Source organism: Bombus terrestris, chromosome 2, assembly GCF_910591885.1.
Source record: "Bombus terrestris chromosome 2, iyBomTerr1.2, whole genome shotgun sequence".
NCBI lineage: Eukaryota > Metazoa > Arthropoda > Insecta > Hymenoptera > Apidae > Bombus > Bombus terrestris.
Window position 1 is genome coordinate 6761955 of NC_063270.1, and position 25038 is coordinate 6786992.

General features: G+C 34.6%; 4 protein-coding genes across 24 annotated transcripts; 2 read left to right on the plus strand and 2 right to left on the minus strand.

The window, feature by feature from the left end:
* Positions 1-64: 64 nt before the first annotated feature.
* On the plus strand, positions 65-3907 carry LOC100646284 (histidine--tRNA ligase, cytoplasmic). Of its 5 annotated transcripts, XM_003393711.4 has the most exons (7): positions 65-185; positions 487-853; positions 1185-1493; positions 1998-2213; positions 2294-2515; positions 2593-3094; positions 3204-3907. In XM_003393711.4, exons 2-7 carry the CDS (start codon positions 758-760, stop codon positions 3665-3667), a joined length of 1809 nt encoding a protein of 602 aa, XP_003393759.1. In that variant the 5' UTR covers positions 65-185; positions 487-757; the 3' UTR covers positions 3668-3907. The 5 variants fall into 5 exon arrangements, with proteins under 5 accessions (XP_003393759.1, XP_048270261.1, XP_012171029.1 ...); XM_012315639.3 differs by lacking the exons at positions 65-185; positions 1185-1493 and adding an exon at positions 1714-1861 and having other exon boundaries at positions 276-853; XM_048414305.1 differs by lacking the exons at positions 65-185; positions 1185-1493 and adding an exon at positions 1855-1861 and having other exon boundaries at positions 276-853.
* On the minus strand, positions 3834-13353 carry LOC100646496 (open rectifier potassium channel protein 1). 6 transcript variants are annotated; one of them, XM_020867992.2, is made up of 12 exons: positions 12276-13353; positions 11461-11497; positions 11201-11345; positions 10754-11104; positions 10468-10668; positions 8994-9170; positions 8322-8699; positions 7725-7987; positions 7431-7589; positions 5537-6727; positions 4673-5380; positions 3834-4594 (listed from the first exon to the last, which is right to left on the minus strand). In XM_020867992.2, exons 5-12 carry the CDS (start codon positions 10607-10609, stop codon positions 4433-4435), a joined length of 3180 nt encoding a protein of 1059 aa, XP_020723651.2. In that variant the 5' UTR covers positions 10610-10668; positions 10754-11104; positions 11201-11345; positions 11461-11497; positions 12276-13353; the 3' UTR covers positions 3834-4432. The 6 variants fall into 6 exon arrangements, with proteins under 6 accessions (XP_020723651.2, XP_003393760.2, XP_012170961.2 ...); XM_003393712.4 differs by lacking the exon at positions 12276-13353 and having other exon boundaries at positions 10754-10865; positions 10956-11104; positions 11461-12254; XM_012315571.3 differs by lacking the exon at positions 12276-13353 and having other exon boundaries at positions 10754-10860; positions 10943-11104; positions 11461-12254.
* A 635-nt stretch (positions 13354-13988) lies between these two features.
* On the minus strand, positions 13989-19562 carry LOC100646616 (zinc finger protein 76). Of its 10 annotated transcripts, none has more exons than XM_012315767.3 (9): positions 19424-19562; positions 18084-18178; positions 17819-17999; positions 17230-17597; positions 15477-15746; positions 15212-15403; positions 14925-15143; positions 14728-14838; positions 13989-14617 (listed from the first exon to the last, which is right to left on the minus strand). In XM_012315767.3, the coding sequence occupies exons 2-9, from the start codon at positions 18156-18158 to the stop codon at positions 14516-14518; spliced, it is 1518 nt and encodes a 505-aa protein (XP_012171157.1). In that variant the 5' UTR covers positions 18159-18178; positions 19424-19562; the 3' UTR covers positions 13989-14515. The 10 variants fall into 10 exon arrangements, with proteins under 10 accessions (XP_012171157.1, XP_048270263.1, XP_012171124.1 ...); XM_048414306.1 differs by having other exon boundaries at positions 18084-18266; XM_012315734.3 differs by having other exon boundaries at positions 18084-18262; positions 19424-19557.
* Positions 19459-25004, plus strand: LOC100646734 (FYVE, RhoGEF and PH domain-containing protein 4). 3 transcript variants are annotated; one of them, XM_012315697.2, is made up of 8 exons: positions 19459-19546; positions 21201-21385; positions 21496-21936; positions 22026-22741; positions 22925-23130; positions 23283-23648; positions 23834-24285; positions 24630-25004. In XM_012315697.2, the coding sequence occupies exons 3-8, from the start codon at positions 21503-21505 to the stop codon at positions 24733-24735; spliced, it is 2280 nt and encodes a 759-aa protein (XP_012171087.1). In that variant the 5' UTR covers positions 19459-19546; positions 21201-21385; positions 21496-21502; the 3' UTR covers positions 24736-25004. The 3 variants fall into 3 exon arrangements, with proteins under 3 accessions (XP_012171087.1, XP_012171074.1, XP_003393762.1); XM_012315684.3 differs by lacking the exon at positions 19459-19546 and adding an exon at positions 20802-20956 and having other exon boundaries at positions 21051-21385; XM_003393714.4 differs by lacking the exon at positions 19459-19546 and having other exon boundaries at positions 20802-21385.
* The last annotated feature ends 34 nt before the right edge of the window (positions 25005-25038 follow it).

Here is a 25038-nt window from a genome sequence, read left to right on the forward strand (position 1 = left end):
GGTATGTGGTCACGTGGCCAGCGGGTACAATTGAGATTTGAGACAGAAAAATATCTTTCTCTCTGTCAATCCTATCGACACACACTATTAGTGCCACTTCGTTAGCATAAGCTCTATATGTATGTATATATAGGTTATACACATAACCTCTGTGTGAGATACACGTCAAATACTAATCCTGCGCTGTAAGCCAAACTATAGTGTTTAAATTATTAGTTCATACGTTTCTTATATGTTGTCCCTTTGTTATTGAAGAATTTCTCCCTTATTAACAAATATATCGTATATATTTACAATATTATTAAAAATATATTGTATAATCTTAAAAATTTATCGGTTTCAAAATTCATCAAGATGTTGAAAGTTTGTCATCGCATTCTGAAAGCTATTCCATATCAATTTTGTACTGACATTTTTTGATTCCGATAAATCACAGAAAAGAAAAACATCAGTTTTCAATAAAGTCAGATAGTCTATTTTTTCTAGCATTAATGATAAATGAATCAATATTGCCCACCATTTCGTATCTATTCGAAAAACAAATTGGATATGAATGTGATGAAGAAAATTTGTTCATCCTTTTACGAACACGCGTCAAACACGCGAATCGAATGGAATTGTAAAGTCGGTCAAATGAGCAGACCGTAGTAAATCTGAGTACAATCGTTGGATGTAACCTGCTGGAAGGCGCAGTGATGCCGTATTGCATGAAGCGTTTGGAATTGGAGTTAAACGGAGAAAGACCGAATCACGCATTATGGCTGACGAAATCGATGAAAAGTTGCTGGAGCAGGTGAAACAACAAGGAGAAATTGTACGGAAACTGAAAGCTGCTAAAGCCAACAATGTCCAGGTAGGAACAATTACTTTTATGTATTACAGACTTGTATATCTTTTTTGTCACGAATTTTTTAATGTAACTGAACAGGCGATACCTTCTGGTAACAGTAAATTTCGTCTCCATGTGCTTGAATTGTATTTAAGTTTATATTTGAGTTACAATCATAATTGTAATAATTGTTTGTGATTAGGGTCTTTTTACAAATGCCTTGTCCATGAATTTTTCGTTTTTTGACTTGTTCTCATGAATAAATTTACCAGCATCTTATGACAAAACATCTTCGATCTTTCGTCTGCATCTAACCTCTGACAGAGACCGTAGTATATCATTTTCCATTCTTCAGGATTCAACGACTTCAAACTTAGAAGCGCATTTAGAAAATATTAACCACGATTTCGCGGATGTCAGTTATGTGTGTGGATGGGTTCCTACTACGAAAGATACAATATTCTTTGATTTCTGCGTAACCTTCGTTAATGATCGGCTCTTCAAATGGCCACATTTGAAAAGATGGTTCGCAAACATTCAAAATTTCGATCAAATTGAACGTAACACGTTTCCCGATCCGGAAGGATCAATTACTCCTCTGATGAGAAAGGTCGATCACATAAGCAACCTTCGCCTTTCCGACCGAAACATAATTGATCGAAAGGTGAGGTGGTTGTTCGCTGGCAAACGAAATGGCTATAAATTATATATAGGCATGTTTATAAAAATTTGCACGCATCGGTTAACGTTTCCCAATGAAATTTCTCTTCTTGGAAAACTGTATTAATTGTACATGTTTATATCAGCTATATTACATAAACCGTATAATTTATAGCATTTGCTTGCTAGTCTACTTATATGGTACCATTTGTTCTTTCGGCTAGTTTAATAATCAACATTGAGGCAGACTTTTCTCTTTGATTCTGGTTCTTTTAAATGACTGGATCGTTTGTGATGTTGTGTTTGATGTGGACCAATGCCTTACTACCTGCACGAAAATATTACCATGCATCGATGCTTTCGAGGCTAAAGGTATGCAAATTATATAGGCAGTTTTCTGTGATGCACAACGATAAAAAGAAAGATTGTATTAAATATATCCCATCTTTAAAGTTAATTTGAGATCTGTGTGTTAAACAAGCATCAATTAATTTTTAATTTTGTGTAGATTGCAGAGGAAGTTACTAAATTATTGGAATTAAAAGCTCAACTAGGAGAAAAGAATGGCGAGGCACCTTCCAAGCTTCTTCTTAAAACACCTAAAGGTACAAGGGATTATGGTCCTGAACAAATGGCACTACGACTTACAGTATTGGATAAAATAGTTGCAGTGTTTAAAAAGCATGGTGCAGAAACAATAGATACTCCTATATTTGAACGGAAAGTATGCAAAAATTGTCCATCATGATTTGAGTAACCAGATTTTCTGTTCCATATTTTAAGTAAAAATTATTTCCAATTTAGGAAGTTTTGACAGGAAAGTATGGAGAAGATTCAAAGTTGATCTATGACTTGAAGGATCAAGGAGGAGAAATTTTGTCCCTTAGATATGACTTAACTGTACCCTTTGCTAGATATCTAGCCATGGGAAAAATCTCTTCCATAAAAAGGTATCATATAGCAAAAGTTTATCGAAGGGACAATCCATCTACGACAAGGGGTAGATACAGAGAGTTCTACCAATGTGTAAGTCCAATAACATATATTAAGAATAATGCTGTTGATGAACCTATCATTGATATGTGATCTTCTCCATATCAAAGGATTTCGATATAGCCGGGCAGTACGATCCTATGATACCAGATGCAGAATGCATACGCATTATTTCTGAGGCATTACAATCTCTGGATGTAGGACCTTATACAATTAGATTGAACCACAGATTGCTATTGGATGGTATATTTGCTGCCTGTGGTGTTCCAAGTAATAAATTTCGTGCTGTGTGTTCTGCTATTGATAAACTGGATAAAAATTCGTGGTCAGAAGTCAAAAAAGAAATAATTGAAGAGAAAGGTCTGGATGAATCCAGTACTGACAAAATTGGCATTTACGTGTCGCGATTCGGTGGAATAGAATTAATTTCTGAGCTAAGGGAAGACAGCGAATTAATGAAATACGAATCGGCGACGAAAGGCCTTGAATCTATGGAATTATTATACAAGTACTGCAATTTATTGCAAGTGACAGACAAAGTAATTTTTGATCTTAGCCTTGCTAGAGGACTTGATTATTATACAGGTGTAATCTTTGAAGCGATATTGACTGGTAAATTCTAAAGAGTTTCACAACGTTTTAAAACAATTTGTATTAATACGATTCAAAAACTTGAAGAGTTCTTTCATCTGGAAACGAGTTATTTTATTTTCTTTTGCAGGTGACGACGTTGGCGTCGGTAGCGTCGCAGGTGGTGGTCGTTATGACAATTTGGTTGGAATGTTTGATAGCAAACACAAATCGATTCCTTGTGTTGGCTTGTCGTTGGGTGTGGAACGAATTTTCAACGTCCTAGAGACAAAGTTGAATAAGGAAGGTGTGAAAACGCGAACCACCGAAGTTGAGGTGTTTGTAGCGACTGCACAAAAGAATTTACATGAAGAACGAATGAAACTTTTGTCAATTCTTTGGGATGCTGGAGTGAAAGCCGAACAGTCTTATAAAAGAAACGTAAAATTGCTTGCGCAATTACAGTATTGCGAAGAAAGTGGAATACCGTTGGTTATAATAATCGGTGAAGGAGAATTGGCTAGAGGAGAACTTACATTGAGAGACGTCATGTCGCGTACAGAAATTTCGATCCCCCGAGCACATTTAATTGAAGAGATAAGAAAAAGGTTGTAAAAATATACAATACATTATTCGAACATCGAGCATTGTTAATTTATACAGTCTAATATTATCATACCAAACAGTGATTGTTCAATCCTTTGTCAAGTGTCACTTTTTGCCGATACATTGCACAGTAACTTGCTTGAAACTCGGCACTTGAAAAAAGAAGAAAACTGCGTTCCTGTGTAAATTAAATTATACATAATTTATTGTATCGAATGATTGAATAAAAGTACATGGGTATCAAAAATACTAGATCTTCGAAATAATTTTTCGCGAAATATCATCTCATTTAGAAATCGTGACAACTCGACGTCCATTTTCGTTTTTGTAATGGTCATTTGTAGCAGTGAAAGAAAGCAAAAGAAAAGAGTAGGAAATAAAACTAGTAAATAAGTATAACAGTAAAAGTAGGGATACTTAAAGAAACTTAATATATTGATATCGATGATATAACGAGAAAAGAACGTTCTCTCTTTTTCTTTGCAATAATCTCTCTTCTCCAATTTAAATTTCAATCTTTTGTTTCCTTGAAATTGATCATAACAGAAAGCGACAGCTTTTGGGAAACAAGTTTCTGTACAATGACTAAAGACTAAAAATTTCTGTACAATGTATATACATATAAATTCTTCGTTCCTTGTTTATCATCATATCGTCGTTTGGTCTTTCATTTATCATCTGAGATTTGCTGTAGTTCGATACAGTCCGAAGGACAGTCCGACTGTAAAATGAGTGCAGATATATGTAAGTTTGACGTTCAGCAAATACCGCATGTCACGATTTATTAATAGGCAAGTGCGATCCATGCTTTTCGACTTTCAGCTCTGAAAGTGAATCAAGCGAATTATTTAGAGAAACGTCAGCTGTAAAAGGATTACGAACGATATTCGTAATGGGGTTCTCTATTTTCACTTCCACTAATGATTCCTGTAATTCCTGTAATGTATCAATATCAATGAATGAATTATAATTGAGAGTAGAGTCATTAGTAGTAGAAGAATCGTTCGAGGATACCTGTTTCTCTGTGTTGGATGAAGTGAATTTTTCTTCGTTGTATATATCTAACGGGGGACAAGAAGTATGTTCGTTCAAATGATTGATATTCTCGATCGAGGCTATACTTGAAATGGATTGAGTGTGTGGTTCAAAAATTCGCACGTTCTTTTCTTCGAGTCGAACAGAATTCGTTAAAGCACTTTCTTGCGAAAACGACGAATATCGTTCAGCTGAAGTACAAACCGAAGATGCAAACTGATCTGAATTTTCAGTGGATTTTGCGAATCCGTCACTTTTCAAATCTTTTCTATCGGGTTTATTCGGAGATATATTTTTACCATATTCTTTTGCATCATAGTTATGTTTCTTGCAATTACTGGACGATAGATCAAAAGGCTCGGCTCTTTCTTTGAGATCTTCAGCGTGAACGTCGCTCAAACTGAAGGCTCTGGCTCGACGTCGAAGATTCATTTGACTGATTTGTCGTTGTAACATCCCAGCCTTCCAACGAGGTACAGCTTTGAGCGTAGGAACGAGAGCGGCGGGATTATTATCTATTAAACATCCGTTCGGATTTTGAGTAGGTCGTAGCGAGAAACGCCGATCGTTTAAAAATGATTTTATTGGCGTTGAAAGTCCCGGTGCTCTCTCTGTTGAGATAAGAGGTTCTTTAAGTGATTCAAACAAGGACGTTGATCTACTTTCGTATGGACTTTGTTGTGAATCCTAAAAAAAAAGTAAAAGTAGGTAAGTGTAAATAGCATGAAACGCGATGTCACGTGAAAGAACGGAACAGGATAAAAAGCGACGAAATTGAGGATTCCTTTCGTTTTTGAAGGCAAAAAACGTTTTAATCGATTCTTAGTGGATCACCGAACTCACCGATAAGAATGGTGTATCGTTCTTCGGAGGCGTTGGAGGACTAATGGGTGTCGCTACTGGTCTTAAAGAAAATCTTCTCGATTTTGTAGTAGTAGGTGCGACGAATATCAAACTACCTCTTCTCGACTCTCGTCGGTTTTGAGGCCAAGGGAGCTTGTTTTCGTTCGAGTTTACATTAAACTCTTGCGTAATCGTATTTTGATTACTTTGAGTTGTCGATGTAGGCGGAGAAGGCGAAAATAACGTGAACAAACTGGGAAGTTTCGGCGGTGTCAAGGAAGCGGTGCCCATTTTTCTTCGAGGTTGATTACGTTGATTCTGATCCGTGTTCGTAGCTGAGGTCCAACTGCCATTCGTAACGACGCTCGCATGAAGAGCAGTGAGGGCTCTCAAAAAATCGGCTAAACTGGTTTCCTCGAGCAAATTATTAGTATTTTCTGTATTAAGATTGCTACCTGCACCAGTGTGAGTGTAATAATGTCTCCGTAGATTTGAAGTGGTCGAGTCTCGTCTATCATCGATCGCTACCGATCCCAATGGGAATGATTGTCCGGTGTCTCTGTTAATCTCGTGATCTAACCCCGAATTCTTTTTTTCTGAACTCATTGAGAAACGACCTTTCCAAGGAGCAGATGAAACCAGTGCTTTGGAAACAGATCTTGTTAATGCAAAGTTACGAAGTTTAGAAAATCTTCTTTCTTTAATGCCATGTTCCTTGCCAGATGATTCGCTTATTCGCGATTTCATCAATTCATGAATTTTTCTAGCTGCCGTCGGACCGGACCAGGTTCGTTCCGTGTTTCGATCTTCTTTCTTCGTCTCGTGTAGTCTGATCTCACTAGCCGCTCTTGGACGAGGATTAGCAAAGCGATATGCTGGTATTTTTTCATGACCGATGGTCCAGAGTCCAGGTCCAGTACTGGACGTGTAAGTTCCTCCTTCCTCCGAATATATTTTACTGTTATTTTCTTCGAGCCTGTTACCGCGATATCCGATATCTTGGCTAACGAAAGTTGTCTGATTCGAATCATCAGCTCCAGTATCCTCTGTAGCTGGTGGTATGTAACCAAGAATATTAACCAATCTTGCTAACAATTCTGCTGGTTGAACCATCGCATGAGTTGCGAATGTTGCCGTTTTGTCGATTCTTTGAAGATCAGTCTCAGAAACGACGCGAGTTATTTGATCTTCCTATGGAGCAATGAAAAACATGTATTAACAGATTGTTGTATTACGCAAATGTTGTTGACCGGGGACGTATTGAGAAAAAGAGATAGCGTTTAGATCATAGAAAGAGGTCCAGATAGTACCATCATATAAAGTTGTTTGAGCTTAAAATTTATAAAGTGCTTATTATAGAGTTTGTGATCGTGTTTATCATTCACCTTTTGTCACGTTAGGTTTTCTTCTAACCTTTTGCATATTATAAAGGCAACTTTTTTGGCGTTATATTTTCAAAAATGGTGCACCGCGAATTTTTTAGCGAAGAAGGAATTTTTGATGAATTTTATGCAAATGCTTTGTTTGATTCTTCGAATAACAATACTAATGATTCGGAAAATGATTGTTCTCTATATATTACAATAATTCCATATATTAAAATAATATATTATAATAATTCTAATTCAAACGTGAATATTAGATCAACAAAAAACCTTAGAATTAGTGATCGGTTGTGACGCTGAAAGTGAAAATGATACGCACGGTGTTAAAAAATGCACCTTTGCTTCCACAGAAGAATAGATTGAAGGCAACATTTCATAAAAAATAGCAAACGCCGGTCAAAAGGCATTTTTTGCATAAATTCTTCGATCAACAATATGTTAATCTCGATCAAATTACAAGACCATAGCTTTTGGTGGTGATCATGCTCATATTCGAGAAAATCGCTTACCGTCGGTACAACTTCGCTGTTGGCGCGACGTCGAGGTCTGTTACACAACTTATCTTTCTCTTTTGAACCATAGAGCAAATCACGAAGATCAGGAAAGCTATTGCTACGTGGAAATTTCGAAGGTGGAATCTCATAATTACATTCATCGATATATACTCTCTGAAATGTATTAAAATATATGAATAAAGTTGTTGAATGTATAGTAACATATTAGAGAAATATCGATTCATTATATAAATAAGCATATAAACGGGAAAGATCGAAATACAGAATCAGAGATGCGATTTCGTTTACCTTGACCTTAGATAGCTGTAACTCGTTGAAAGCACGACGCAGGTAGTTTATCTCCTTGTTAAATTCGTTCCAGATTTTACTTTGTGTATGCTTCAAATTGATCGCTAGTTTATGCTCGATTCTAGTAATCTTCTTACTGCGCATACCTCGTGCGATAAACGTCATAATCATGACAGTGTATCCCAGTCCAAACGAAATCCAACAGATCAGGAAGGTCTTGTATAACATAAAGAAAAATCCGCTACCCTTGCTATTGTCCTGTCCTATCGAATATGAATATGAATACGAATACGAATACGATGCAAGATCATCGACAATTTTTTCATTACATACACATTTTTTCAATGTAACCTGACATGAATATTTGTACAAAAAAATTAGTGTCGATTTATTTATCTTGTTATAGGGACGTACAATTCGTGCAAGCACGTATGAAAAAGATTTCGTCAAGTGAATGAGAACGTTGTGCATAGATATATTCCGATCGATGTCTCAGTTTTAGTACAAGCGTATTTCAGTTCACTGAACTTATTGTACAAGTTACTGTTCATGCTAAAAATAGAATCGGCGAAAAAACGTGACAAAATGTTTTCTAACCTGCCACGTAATCTCCGAAACCAATGGTTGTCAATGTGACAAAAGCATAGTAAACAGCTTCGTCGTAACTCCAGCCCTCGTAATGGGAGAAGACAAATGCCGGGAAAAAGATGAACATGACGAAGCCTGGCAACAAATGAGCGAATATCTGTGCAGTCAACCCAACTTTTCCCGTTTCGAACGTTGTTAATTTTCTGGTATAATAGTCATTATGGTCACTCTTGTACGATTTGTACTTCTGATGAGCTTTGACGAATACGTGCCCAAAAAATTCTCCTAGTTGTGTTAACAAAATCCCATTCATAGGTATCCCTATCAGACCGTAAAATATCATCAGGATGCGGCCAAGCATGTTCGTCGGAGCCAAATTCCCGTAACCTATATTGCGTATATTTAATAGATGATTAGCCAAACAATATTTGGAATTTTAGTATGATGTCGATAATATTCGAGTTTTCAAATGAAACTCAGACGTTCGCGAACTATACGATATGTTGTCTTGAAAAATCCGTATTTCATTCCAAATCTTTTACAAATCAATACCGATTCACGATCGCGTAAATATACATTCGTATGTAAGTACATGTATCTTCACTCGCTTTTTCCCTGATCTTTATTGTGCATAAACGTATAAAAATGTATATATATCGTGTATATTATACGGGTACATACCTATCGTGCTGACGACGGTGTAAGCAAAATAGAAACTGTTATAAAAATCCCATTTAAGAGGATCCGTCTCACCATCGGTATAATTATAAACCGACTTTCCACAGTACCGTGTCAATTTTCCAAGAATTTCATCGTGATCGTGACTAAGATTAGGCACATAATGTGCGTGAAGTAAAGCTGAAAAACAATGAGCATCAGAGTCTGAATACTAATATCTAATATACTCCTACATAATCTAAATATCTGTAATGTGCTTAAAAATTGAAAAAAATAAAATGAATTTATCATAGGAGAGAGAGAGCGAGAGAAAAAGAAAGAAAGAGAGAGAGAGAGAGAGGAATCACAATCCGAATTTAATGAAACACGCGTTGTGATTGTGATATAAACAACCAAAATTTAAACTTCACCCGCTCTTCTACACTCTTTAAAATTCGCATGATACCCCATTTAAACTACCTGTTCTCGGACGAACGTTATCTTATCGTTTCACTTTATTCGTTTATCATTTATGTTCTCTACTTGCTTCGAATTAGTTAAGGAACTCTATATGCGTGCGTGTACCGGGAAAAGAAGTCACATCAATACAATTCAACAAAGAACACATCGGATAACAAATTTTATACCGTAAAGGTAAAGATCTTCTTCAATTCATTAGAGTCAATTCAAATGTATTATCAGATTTCTTCACAATTTTTTGATCTCAATTAGATAAGATGCATTTTAGATAATATCATAAAATTAGTTTCGATCAAAAATGCTAACTGATTGTTATTATTGCAACGTATGACAAATTATGTGAAAGTAAAAGCTGCTCGCTCATCATATATACTGTAGTTATCTTCTAATCGACCAAAACTATTAATTTTAATGGTTAATGTCACGATAATGCTAGTTACAAAGTTAATGAAAATTCCAGAAAAAAGTGGATGTTGCGCACAATTGTACGTACGTTGTACTTTTTATCTCTATGATAGGATAGTAGTTGAAACGTTTTTATTCATGAACATTTACGGTTGGTTTGTAAAGGGAACCGATGAATTTGCTGAACAATTTTCTGAGGAGTGGCTGATTCGAATGATTTCGCATGCTATCGATTTCGTAACTCAGTATTGAAGTAACTGATCCAACGAATTTATCTTTTATCACAATTGCTCATTGTTGTTCAACTGAAGCAGAAAGAGAGTGAGAGAGAGAGAGAGAGAGAGAGAGAGAGAGAGAGAGATTACGACGAATCTTTTTTAAAACTTTAATAAATGTTGATTGGTAATGAAAAAGGTACAATAGATTTTTATGTGCTCATATTATTGGCCGACGATAACTTGGATTGATTTTTTAACTGCCGAATAGCGAATTCATATAAATTACTATATATGAACATTAAATGGCAAGGAACAATTTTATAGGTTGTATTGTTAAGATTTTGAATCATCTATATACTAGTTTGTTCTTTAATTACACGACCGACTGTGCTCACCATTAATTTCGATGCGTTCACGTTTGGCTTCTTCGACGCGTTCGATTTCTAGGCGACTCTCGATATGGTAGAAAATGGAAGCACCTAGCAACAAGTAAGTCAAAAACAGCATCAACAGGACCAACCATTGTTTCTTCGACATTCTTTAATCGAACGTCTGAAATAAGATGACAATGAAGTGTCAGCAACTACTGCCAAAATCTATAATAAAATAACAATGTCAAATTTCATTGAGTTTCATTGATTCGTCCTTTGCTTTTTAAACTTTTTCTCTGTTGTTTGATACCTGCAAAACTACGACGCTAGTCTATGAAAAGCAATTCTTGATGACAGTACATCCAATAATCCACGATGAAACGGCCGATTCGCGAATTGTCGCGATTCTTACTACCACTGCACTAAAAACAGATTATTGGACAGTCGGGCAGATTACGACATTATCGCGTGATAACTCTTTAGACTCTGACTTTGCGACCTTCGAAAGTCACCTTCTTTTCCCTCGATGTCAACTCCATTAGATATCCGATACGATTCTAAGTGCCATCAACTAAACGTTTTATCAATAATACGATTGTTTTTCATTTCCGTTTTAAGCTTCTTTCCTTTTTTTCACATAATATAAACTCTATCGAATATCCTAGAAAAAGAATATTAAATTTAAGAATGTACAACTTTCGTGATTAGATATTGTCAAAACACATTGTAATAATATAAGAAATTATAAGAGACTCACCTTAGAGATTTTCCTTAATACAAAACATTGAAATATATTTACGGTTCACTTAAATTTGACGATGCTTTTTGTATGACGATTCTTCTTACAATTAGTACAAAGACACGAAACCGATCAACTAAATGACGACAGACGAATGTACAAACTGCAACGAATGAACGTAAGAAAGACTCTTGTTGTAGTATAAGAGATTTCTTCTAATACATAACAAAGATTTGAACGACAATGAAAGAAGAATATGAACGATTTTCAATTCTTACCGGTTGCAAGAACGACGATTCTAATAAGACAAAAGATCTGAAACAAAGTAACTTAATTGTGTTGGAAATGATAATTATTAAATCGAATATTTTCTTGAATGTAGGTAACACGTTATTGGAGAACACTGATCGTTTCGATGGTTGCAGTTGAACTTAGGGACGTTTGCCGCGTGACTACAATTTTCGCAGTTGCCGCGCAGTTGACGACAAAAATGTTCCCTTGATGCTTTTTACGTAACTTGCACGATGTATGTACTTTGTAAAACGCAATATTTCCTGCTAGTTGAAAGATCGAAGGAAAAGATCGATCGAATGCATGATTTATCGCTTAGAGAATACGTCTCAGTCAGTTATTTACTTTTTTTTCCACATCTATGCTTACGATTATTCACTGGCAACCAACCACGGTGTAACACCTTCTTCAGTTGTAAAAAGAAAAACGGACGGAAATGAAATCAAAGGAACGGATATTAAAAGAACGCTGTCAAATTATCCAATTGTTACAAAATTTGGGAAATCGATGTCAAACGTTACTTATTCAATTTTTTTATATATGTAAATTTCATTGAAACTGTATAGGTATACAGGAATGCAGTAGCTTATCTTTATTACACATAGAGATTGATACGACACTAAGGTAGATACCGAATAAAGGTGGATTAAACATCAGTATTAGCAACGAGAACAAAACATTATTGATAATAAGCTATCGAAAGTTAAATAATATAGTTAAGTGTGATAACGTTCCGATCGCGATTCATATCGATCGAAACGTGATAATCTATTTCAACTCCGAATAAAACGAAAGTACGTACCTTGATGGTTATGAAATAGAATATGCTGTACAACAGTTGCGATCTGGAGAGTACAAACACGTTTCAATACTGATAACTGCCACGTTAAAACGTCTCCCGATATATCCTCGTTCATCCCTTGCCTTTTCTCGTGGTTTACGTTTCCAATTAACTCTTTGTTTTTGAAATGTCCACTGATGCTATTACTATATCTTTCCCGCTTCAAGCCATGAATTTTTTTAAAATGACATAAAAACCGATGGTATGAGACACCTTAATTTTCGTATTATCACGAATATCCTCGATTGCGAACAATTGTTCGTTATTTGTCACAAAAAGTTTACCGAAAGTTTGCAATTTTGAAAAATAGCAAGAAATTATGGAATTTGTAATAACATTAGTGTTATCAGCTTTTCTCCCTCTCTTATTCTTCTATATCATTTAAATTTTATCACGGTTTAAAGATTATATACATACCTATCACAATTCTGTCTTTCTCATGTTACATATTTCTTTTCCAGCTTTACAATTTTTGCGAGTTACTATCTATTATTTTGTCTCGTATTGTCGGCAGACAAGATAGAAATTAATAGAAATTAGATTTTGCTTTACCTAAATACTATTTGTCGATAGGAACACTTTACATTTATATAAGAGAAATAAGTTATTACCGTTGCTTGCGATTAACACGTATTGAATGACTTATAGAATGGTAAAATTACGTTTTTAATAAGTCACCGATATTCGTAAGTTTTACCCGTTATAACGCATCTTAGTCGCACAAGAACTACGCGTAGCACGATCATAAAATCTTTTTTCATGAAAGGATAAAAGACAAAAACTAGTCACTTTGATGACCAGTCACGTGCTCAAACTACTTTTGGAAGTAACTCTAAGCGACCCTTGCTCAAAAGTATGTCATAATAATGCTAAGCGTTGAGGTCAACAACTTTATGTAGAAAGAGAAAAGAATTAAATTTGAAAAAACAGTAAAACACATTGTATCAGTAAAAAACACCTTTTTATCTTATCGCAAAATTTCGATCGATTATCGATTTAGAACTAAATTTATTTAAGAAAACCTACAGCGAAACTACTCAAAGTACATGCATTGAAAGAATTTTGAGAAGAAAGGAATAAAATAGTTAAATAAATGAGCGAGATAAAAAATGGAGCGAATACGGCGAGAATAGAGATATAGATAGATAGATATATAGATAGATAGATAGATAGATAGAGATAGAGAGAGAGAGAGAGAGAGAGAGAGAGAGAGAAAGAGAGAGAGAGACAGACAGACAGACAGACAGACAGAGAGGGGGGAGAGAAAGAGAGAGAGAACTGGTAGAAAAAGCAAATTCAACTATTACCACCCGCAATATCACGTTGCAAAAATTATATCCGACTCAACGCTCACACGTAACTGATACAAAAATGATCTCTCTTTGAATAATTCAAACTTCGTACTTAGACACGTTAATATAGTTATTTGGTTAGTAAACTCGTGCTAATAACAATTGATGTTGTCTGTACACGGTCAACGAGTATAACCGTTTACAGATAATTTACACATCATGTTCTCTCCTATTCAATGAAATATCCAATTGAGTTTTCATTCACTTTTACCGCAAATTTTCGGTGTTTTTTAATGATTCGCCAAGTATTATATAGTGGAAGGATATCATAGGATTCTAAGGGATAATATTTTATCAAAAGTATGTTGTTCAAAAGAATGTGTACCATCAAAAGTTCTTGTTTTAATCATATTTTGTATCTCGAAATTAGATATATGTATGTGTCATTATAAACTCATAATATATCTATAATTATATTAAAAATGCGAAACAAGAAATAAATGTGCACCTGCTTACGGGTTTCACTCGATGTAAGTGTATAACATCGAAACGAGTTAAAAAATCTCATAATACGAATAAAAGAAAAGAAGAAGGAAATTTTCAACGAAGTAACTTTTGTACTATTATATGTTCGAGGAGAACGATTCAAAATTCCAATCCAATTTATTTGTTGATAGTGACGAAATGTATCTTCAAATTAATAAACAAAATGCTCCTTTTTAGACTATCTTCGATGACGTGTAGGCCAAAGTTGTCCTTAATTCTCAATGCTAAGATCGATAGAACAACAAATTATACGTACATATATAAAAGACTCAGTATACAATAGATAATTGAGGAAATAGACAAAAGAAAGAACAGGCAATTTCTGTTTCTATTTAATATTCATTGAATGATTTTGAAGATGTATCAGTGCCATCCAAGTTCTATATCTTCAATCTTTATATTTAGTTCTTCGAACGATGTATCAATACCAGGTTCGTCGAAACCACCGTTTAGCTCAATTTTCTGCTAAAAGTAAGACATAAAATATAACAAATATAACCAAGCGTCCTATTATTAAATTCTAGGAACAAATCAAGTTGAAAAAAAATAAAGGAGGAAAATAAAAAACAACGAACCTGTAATGCTGCAATTTGTGAAGGATCACCGACCAATAAAATCTGCGTTTCGTTATCATTTAAATCATCGGTCGCTTTGGAAATCTGTATTTGTCCATCTTTTTCTGTGATCTTCGGTTATACCCGAAAGTGTAAAAAGAAAAATTTGAAAATTTTTCTCCAAACGTATTCAAAATACAAGATATCTTCTAAATTACCTTTAACGACGAATTACCGTTATCTCGCATAATGCTTCCTTTTCGTCTATCTTTGCTTCGACTAAAAGTCTCTTGTACAGATTCTTGGCAGAGAACATCGACATTATCATCATTATCGACTAATGAATGAGCAGTTCTTTTGTGCATCACGAGAGTGCTACTTTGTCTGTACCTTCTCAAGCAAATTTTACATTCGAACGGACGTTGTTGCGTATGAACCTAAAAAATAGAGAAATGTGTTGAATGTCAGGTAATCACGTTATACAAAGAGTAAAGAAATTACTAACGAGATGATGCTTGTAAAGACTAGAATATTCTGTGAATCTCCTTCCACAGTTTTCTATAGAGCATACGTAAGGTTTTTCACCCGAATGAATTCGTATATGATTCTTATAATTTGTTGCACTAGCAAACGCCTTGCCACATTTAGGTTGTGTACATTTGTATGGACGTTCCCCAGTGTGCGTTCTGACATGAACCTAGTACACATGCAGTACACAGAATTTGTTCCATTAATCGCAAACCTGAAACGCTGTATTGCCAAATTTTTACCTTCCTAATATTACTCGTAGTAAAGGAACGACCGCATCCATTGAACGGACATAAGAAGGGCCGTTCTCCAGTATGGGTCCGTACATGTTTTAGCAAATCTCCGGATGTTTTAAAACTTTTATCGCACGTTTCGTTTGGGCATTTGTAAGGTTTCTCTCCTGTGTGCGTACGCAAATGCGCTTTTAAACTGTATCCTGTCGAAAAGCTCTTCTTACATTTTGGATGTGTGCATCTGTATGGTCGTTGACCGGTGTGGGATCGTTCGTGAACCTGGTTTAACGATACTATTTTATATAATATGATAATAATACTTCATTTTTTTTAACTAACTGTAATTTTTAACTAATTTTTAACTGACTGTAAACTTCTTCGTTTTAACTAACTGTAATTAAATCTTCGAGAATCAAACAAATTCATTCACTTGGACGTTGGTATTATCTAAATTTACGAATATGGTAGAGCGTATGATAGATTAATGAAACGCGCTCCAAACTTATAAAGGAAGATTCCTAACTCACAAATTCAAAAAATTATGAAACTTTAAAGATATGTAGAGGATATACGGGGTGAGTCACCAAAAACGAGCCACCTAAATAACTCTTTCATTTTTTTTGATACAAAGAAATGTTTGAAACAAGAGTTGTTTAGTTCCGAGGAAGTTACGTGATAGAAAAAATTTTTCCCAGATAGACGTATTTACGAGTTTTGAACCTCCATTTTTTTTTAAATAGAACCACGTATTTTTAATCATCTACAATTGTAGCCCTTCTCAAGATGAATTCAAATATCACAATTATTTAGGATCAATCGAGATAAAGGACGTAATAATCAATGAAGGAGAAAAATTCGTAGTAAGTTCTTCTGAAAAAGTATATTCTTGGTTTTATTAACAAAAACAAGATCTTTCCAGACATCCACGCTGTACAATGTATGTAGTCCATTCAATGACAAAAGTCAGTAGACATAAACAAAACACTCGCGTACTAAATACATGGTAGAGGCAAGGAGCTCGTTATTGAACAATCGTCGATTGTTAAGAATTTTCAAAAATCTCAATGTTTCGAAAGATCTTTTTTGTGTTCAAAAATACATGATTCCATTTAAAAAAAAATGAAGGTGACCTTCAAAATTTGTAAACATATTTACTCGAAGCGGCTTTTGTTTCGCACATTTCTCTATATCTCAAAAATTGAAAAAGTTATTTAGGTGGTTCACTTTTGTTGACTCACCTTGTATAAGTATATATTACGCAATTTTTCTTTGTTACCTAAATTCATTCTAAGGAGATAAAATTGACCCTTGAAAATTCGGTTATTTCCTGATTTTGCGTTTTAACTCGCAAAATGTGAGAAATAGAAAAAATGTTTTCAGACAGAAGTTACTTCTTTTGCTTAGGACTATTATTACGTAAAAAATGTATATATTGAATTATAACACATAATTACAAAAGAGCCGGACTTTTAAGAGCCAATTTCACTCCCTTAAAGTGAATTTGGGCAGTAAAAAAATATTGTGTAATACATACCTAACATATATTCTCTAAATATCACCAAAGATCCATAATTTTTTGAGGGGTGGGGATCTTCCTTTGTGAGTAAATTTTTCTGATAATGGCTTTCATATAAGGCATACAATAATGATTGAATCAAGAACATGTTTCTGACAGAATTGATATTGCAATTCATTCACATTATCTTTGTGAAGAAACCTGAATCAACTTTTAATTTGCAATAATGTTGGGAAGAATCTTTACCTTAAGATGATGAGGTGTACTGTAAACCTTTGAACAGCCCTCCCTTGGACAAGGATGTCTTATTCTTGATGTAGATAGCTTATTTAATAAAATCTTGGAATCCTTTTTCTTCAATTTCCCATCTTCAATTTCCCATAAATCTTTGCTAATATCAAGATGGCCAGCTACCATATAAGCATTACCATCGATAAACTCTACATGCGGATAGTTTTCAACATTTTCTATGGTAGAGTCACGAGCTTGAACTAATGTTGCTGGCTCTAATTCCAGTTGAAGTGGTTTACCTTCTGCAAATTCTGTTATATCTCGAAGCAATAAGGTATCTCCACTCTCCAATTCTAATGTTGTTTGCCTTTTTAAATTCATATCTATAAAACAAACGAATCTGTGATGTTATAACAGATCTAGAAATATGCAGGAATACAAATTACAATGTTTGATTAGCTCTATCAATATTTGAATATTATTCTTTGTACACGCATTAAATCTTGAAATCATGAACAGATAAGTAAAATGGTGGCATCTATTTTGCTATTAATAGAAACAACATTTTATGTGTATTCCTCTTGTGTGTTGATTAGTTTCTAACCATCATCGTTGAAATTATTGGTAACAAATGCTTGCGTTCCATCAGGCAACGTTACTGCTGTCAAGGTTGTACCACCACTCAATAGGTGTTCATCTAGTGTTAATTCTTCTGTTTGATCATTCCCAGAATTATTTTCATTAATTAAAACTGAAAGACACTCCAGTATATCCATACGATTGTTCTGCAGAATAAAATGATTAGTAAGAGGTATTTTTGATATAACATGAATGCTTCAGTAAATGAATACTGAATAAGATGCTTCTACCTGTGTCTCGTCCGACATAGTTTCGACATCTCGAGTCATGAAACGATTTGAAAGTTCTGCGCCTTCTGTTGACATATTTCTCTACAAATCCAGAGCTGCGAACAAAGAACGTTTCGCGATGATCGTCGATGATCCACATCATTATTTTGTGTCTTAGTTTCATGTCCGCAGGTAAGCATCTGTCTTAAAACAGGGATCATCAGCATCAACTCGTTTGCGATGCATTGAAAATTCTATTATAGTGTCTATTGTACCAAATTATTTTTTTACCCACAAACACTGAATATTTTGAGATATGAATATTTAGAACAGTACTTGTGCAGTCAAAAGGATACACCAATTGATTAACTACTCAATACAACATGTATTCGCATAACAATTATAACGATAACATAAGACTCGCGGCGTACCACTACATCTCGCAAGTAATATTTCCTATATGTACCTATAATTATGCATTAGGAACGACGGTATCTAGAAGTAATACTGATTATTGCATTGGTAATTACGAAAAAATTGAATTGATGAGTCGCAATAGTTATAATTATGGTGAAGTGAAAGACGTATACACAAAAAATTCGCCATTTGTTGATTGAAATATGCCTCAACTATAAATCAAAATTGAAAGTATTTAAGTCGAATAAAATTCGAATGTCTTTTGTTTCTCTCTCCGATTTTCTTTGTCTTTTTTCATCATATAGCGAATTCAACTTTCGATGTTTCGCGCAGCCTCGTAATTTAGTACCAAAGAATCTTGGGAAATATTACCCATAAACTCGTACACCCGCGAAACCTCATGACGGAGAATACGCATATATTAAATAAGATGAAAATAATCAATTCAATAAATTTGAATGCCGCAAAAATGCTTAAAAATTTTACGCACCACTAGATAAGCAGTTTCAATGATGATTTTTATTCGAAGCTACATCGTGAAACGAAAAGACATAATCGATAACCTTCTCCAAATTGTAGTCTTGTATGTTCCTATAGTTTTAGTATAGTTACATACTTTCCGCTTGACTTTCAATTCTTATATTTGGTTTGTTCATCACAATCTTGGTATCTTTCATCAACATATTATTGTGAAAAATAATACTATATAGATGGTGAATGTATCTCTTTAAATGCACGACAACTCATTTTTGAACACAGCCGTATATACAGGACCCGTGGTGGGGGGTAGACCATTGATACTGATATGTATACTCATACTATACTCTATACTTTATACTATAGTCGATTCAAGGCACTAAACTTTAAACTACAAACTAAATTATTAAACTAACTATCTACATAATTTAAATTTGAGTGGTTGAACGAGGCTAATCAGATAGTACCTATAAACAAAATAGTCATTTGATAATCACGTGATCGATGCTGCGGCTGCCAGTTATTGGCTGCCTAGTGTCGATGCCCGGGGATAAATTTGTAGTAGATCTTTGCCGAGGATCCTTATCCAGGTGAATTAACATTTTTTCAGGAACAAATTGTAAGCAGGCCCTGTTCTGCCCTGTCAAACACGTGTATTTGTTTACATCTATGGACTCGTCGCGTTAAACCACAGAGATATGTATAAAGATGGAGTAGTCGAATGAATCATGTTACCGCTTAATCGTAAGTGGACGCGATATGGAAATAGAAAGAGAATACTGTATAGAGACACCTTCTGTTCTTGTCTAATCAAGCATGTATGTTGATGCTACTCGGTGCTACACTTATAGTCGACACAGTCTATTGTTACTAGTTGACAATCGTTGCAGTCGCAACAGTCAAATTTTATTTACATTTATGCCCCGTCTCGTTGATTAAACTACAGATATTTATTGTATGAATGTACATGCGTTATTAGACAAGAACACATGAAGTTTCTGTGCAGCGTGGTTTTTATTCCTATATCGCTTTTTCAACTCACTCACGCACTCTATCTTTATGTCTCGATGTATTAGACCGACTATAGTATACTTATAAGTGGAGTAAAGCACGGCCATATAAATAGATCTCGGCACAGTCGTTCGAAAATTGAGTCGTGAAAAATCTACATGGAAGACAACAAAGTTTTTGTTCTGCAAAACAGATAGGGATGAGTAAAATGTCTATCTCTGTCTGAAAAACGATCATATAAACAAGTCTTGACACTCATATACTGAAGCTATAGAGGAAATCCTCTCTGTGAGGCCTAGGGAAAACCTGAAGCACGACTAGTGAAAAATCACATGGAAACCAAGAAGATTACCGTTTAGACAGACTCAGAGACACTTTACTTATCTCTGTCTCTCTCGCAAGAACATGGACTTTGTTAATCTCCCATGTTGATTTTTCACGACTAGACTATGATTGATGGTGATGATGGTTTTCCTAGCGAATATTGAAATCCGATTATGTGATCGTGTATATGACCGTGCTTTTGACACTTATAATAGTTTTTGAACCACTAACTCTCTCTTTCTCTCTCTCTCTCTCTCTCTCTCCCTCTCTCCCTCTTTATACATGTTGCTGATCTAATCTTGTTCTCTATTGGTCAATTCTATCGTAACTATACGAATGTAAGGAAAACGAATAAATAAACGTAGCCTACTTTTTACTGTTTACAAAAATATTTTAACAATTTTACGAATTTATTCTGTGCATTCGTTAAATATATGAATATGCAGTATCTATGAGAAAATATATTATAGACACGCGTAAATGCATACAAGTGCGTCACGCATCATGAGTATGCATATATTTACATAAGTATAGGTGGCACGTATGCGTTATTCCAAGGTGTATGGTGTATATGTATCTGCCTATACTGATTTTCATATATCTTCAATATTAACCCATATTACTAATACTAATAGCAAACGGATCAAAATAGATCAAAATTGGAGGTTGTAACTGAAAGATTTTGTTTATCTTTGCTTATCAGTTATTGTTAATAATTAATAAAATATTAAAAATCTTTTGTGATCCGTTTTGATCCAGGCTTAGGAATGAAAGGAAATTTTATTAAGTATTTCTGTCAAACAGTGAAATAATAGTTGCTTGATACGGATTTAGTTCATATGATCTTAATTTTCTCGCTGGAAAATCTAATTATATTTGTTTTAATGCAAAACTACAACACGTTGACAGAGTCGATAGAGCAGTAATTCGTTGATTTGTATCAAAGTACAACGATATACTTAGATGTATACTCATGTTCGCCAAACGTATAATCAACGAGGCTCGTGGGGGCTTAGTTGTTGGTAATCGATGCTGGTTTCAATTAATTCAGCATCCAATGTATTTATTGAGTGAAATAATTATATTGCAAAAAGGTAACTAACAAATATCTTTTCTCCTTTCTTTTTATAGAATTACATATTTCTTGTACACTATTTGATATAAGGATTAATTATTGTAATGTTTAATTGATTAATGAATACAGGCTTAGAATGCAACAGGACCAATCAATAGATTTTTCACTTTGGACAACAAGACCATTTTTAAAATCTGAAGATAAAAGCGATTTTAGCGGAACACTTAAAATGTTTGCATCAAAAAAACAAATGTCAAACAGCACCTTTTACGCAGAGTTGGAACCTGATGAAGTAATGGATACAAAAAGTGATCTAAATGAATCAAAGAAATGCCAGGATGAAGATTCCAGTCATTCCAATATGATAGCACAAGATAAGAAACAGGAAGATTATGATGGACATTCATTCCATAAAATTGCTTCCTTCAGAGATTTCCCACGATTTCGTTCATTTGTAATGTCAGCTGGAAGTTCAATGGAACATATTGACATTGAAGAGAGCGAAGAGAATTCAATGCAGGTACCGTTTGTACGAGTATCGCACAGTATGTTAGAATACAGGAATAGTAGGTAAGTTAATAGAGTTAGTTAACTAAAGCCAACTATAATTCATTGCAAAAAATTGAGGAAAAGTATCTTATAAGACATTTAATGTGCAGATATATAACCACAGATAGAAATTCCCGTCGATATGCAGTGGAATCGTATACGATAAGCGAGTCTGAGAGCGAAGAAGAATCCGAAAGAACAAAATCACTGGACACAAATTCCGCGATAATCGTGGATCATACTGATGACTCGGTTCCCAAATTAAAGTCGGTTGATAACACAGCTTGTATAGATTCTAAAAGGAAAAATGCACGTCGAGTTGCAGAAGAATTGTTAGCTACTGAAAAGAATTATGTTAACATTTTACGATTGATCGATCAAGTATTCCAGTTCAAAATCGATCAAGAGAATAGAGCACATCCTATGTTTCCTCCAGAGACTGTCCAGCATATGTTCTCTAATATCAAATCGATTTATAAGTTTCACAACGATTTTCTGTTACCTCAACTTCAAGAGAGGATGCAAAATTGGGAATCGGATCGTAGAATCGGAGATATAATGAAGAATTTTGCACCTTTTCTTAAGATGTACACAGAATATGTAAAAAACTTTGATTATGCCATGAACTTGATACAGACTCTTCAAATTAAAGTCGCTAGATTTGCTGCTATTATCAACGAGATTCAAAAATTGGACGAGTGTGCCAAGTTATCGTTGCCACATCATATGTTAAGCCCTATACAAAGATTACCAAGATACGAGCTTCTTCTGAAAGATTATTTGAGAAACCTCACAGAAGAAAATGCTGATTACAAGGATACTAAAAGTAAGGATCTTTCGAGTTCCATTCGATTCGATGAGTTACTTCCGCATAAAGTAATGCGCATCTAGCAAGGACTGGCTTCTATTTAAACGTCTATTGAACGGGGCACGTTTAAATAGACGTCTGTAGATGGCGACGATAATAATCGTAGAATCAAACGAACAGACATGGCTTTCTTTCTCGTAGAGGCGTTGGAATTAGTATCTACTGCTGCTAATCACACGAATGATGCAATGAAGAAGATTGACAAGTTTAAAAAGCTTCTTGAAATACAAGAGAGTATATACGATACGACAGATCTAGTTAGTGCTACGCGGGAGCTTGTAAAAGAGGGTCGTATTGTTAAAATTTCAGCAAGAAGCGGTGATCATCAAGAAAGACATTTGTTTCTGGTATGTACATGCATACCTTAAATATACAATCTGGATGTATGGTCGTTGGTGCATAAATTTGTTGACTGATGCATATAATAAATACTTATTCAATCAATACCATATATTAGACTTTAGTGATGGAAATGTTCTTTGTTTGTTCTGCCTTTCAGTTTACTGATTTATTATTACTTTGTTCGATAAGATTAATACCCGGACCATTGTATCGATTAAGAGCTAAATTCCTGATCGAAAATTTGCAAGTGATCGAAGGAGACAACCTAGAAACAGCAAACACATTTTACATAAGAGATGAAGACAAAAGCGTTGAATTATATACGCATGTGGCTGAAGAAAAGGCAGCTTGGCTCGAAGCGTTGTTCGACACTATGCAAGAAATGATGAAAAGAAAAGCGAGTCTAAAAACTGGCGATGTGAAGACTCTTGTCGTAAAGACTGATGATGTATCTAGATGTATGATATGTGAAGTCATATTTTCCGTGATGAAACGGAAACATAATTGCAGAGCTTGCGGAATAGTGAGTACCACCTTTCGCCGATGGTATTTCACAACCATCGGCCTGTAAACTATGGGAATGGAAAACATATTATCAGTTATTAGTTAACATCCATCCACATTTTCCCTAATATTTTTCCTATAATATTCCTTTCCTATAATATCCTTTCCTATAATATTTTACAATATTTTACTTGTTATTTGTAGGTTGTCTGCGGTAAATGTTCAAATCAAAAATTATTGTTCGAGGATAACAAGAACATGAGAGTTTGCCGCCTCTGTTATACCGCTTTAACGCAACCGCTTGTTAAATCACCTTCTTCGACATCTACGTCCGGCCCAGTACCCAGTTTATTACAAGTTTCAGCAAGCGCATCGTCTGTTATATCTGGATATCTTATGTTAAAAACACAACCAAGTAAATCTTGGACACGACGATGGTTTGCATTACATGCAGATTTTGTTTTGTATACTTTTAAGTCTGAATCTGAAAATATGGCTCTGACGGCTACTCCTATGCCTGGTTTCATTGTTACGGAAGGTATTAAATTATCTGACGAGGATCCTTTAAGTCACAAGGACAGACCCAAAGCTCTTAAAATACATCATTCTAGGAAAAGTTACTATTTACAAGCGTTATCAAATGAAGATAAACAGAAGTAAGTTTCATCATGTATATTTTGATATTTGTATAATATGTACATATACATACATGTATGTATACATATGTAAATTCGATCATCTATACGAGCGGCTATAAACAGGCCAACCAAATCGGTCGACTACGGTAGAGTTGGTCGAGTCGAATAATCGACTGAGGCAATAGTTTGTTCAACAAGACGAGGCAATAAACGCAAACAGAATGTGATTACTGCGGTTACTAGCTGTTTATAGTCGTCCAAATTTTTGTATTCACAGAAAGCGACTGACTAAAATTTTTCGCCAATTGACCGCCAATCGATCCGTCTATAATCGATTTAAGATTCGTTAAATTTCATTTCAGATGGTTCCATGCTTTACAATTAGCTACTAAAGCAGAATTACCTTCATTAGCAACAACGGAAAATGAAGACGCACAAAAAGATCAATTAATTGTCCATACGCGATAAATAATTTATCGATCTTATCTATGATATCCAAGTTAATCTTTTACTGCCATTAACGTATAAGATCGCTGAGTGATAAAGTAATCGTTAGTAGATAATTAACACATGAAAGTGGCGTTAACTTATGTTATATAATATACATGCATAAACAGATTGTTATTGGTGTACTGTGTGTCGATTTAACGGCGACCACATTGCCAAAACGCTTGTTGTACAATATTTTGTACCATTTTGTTATATATTTAAAAATATATAAGTATATATTTACATAATTGTTTAAGATATTGTATGTATGATACATAATTT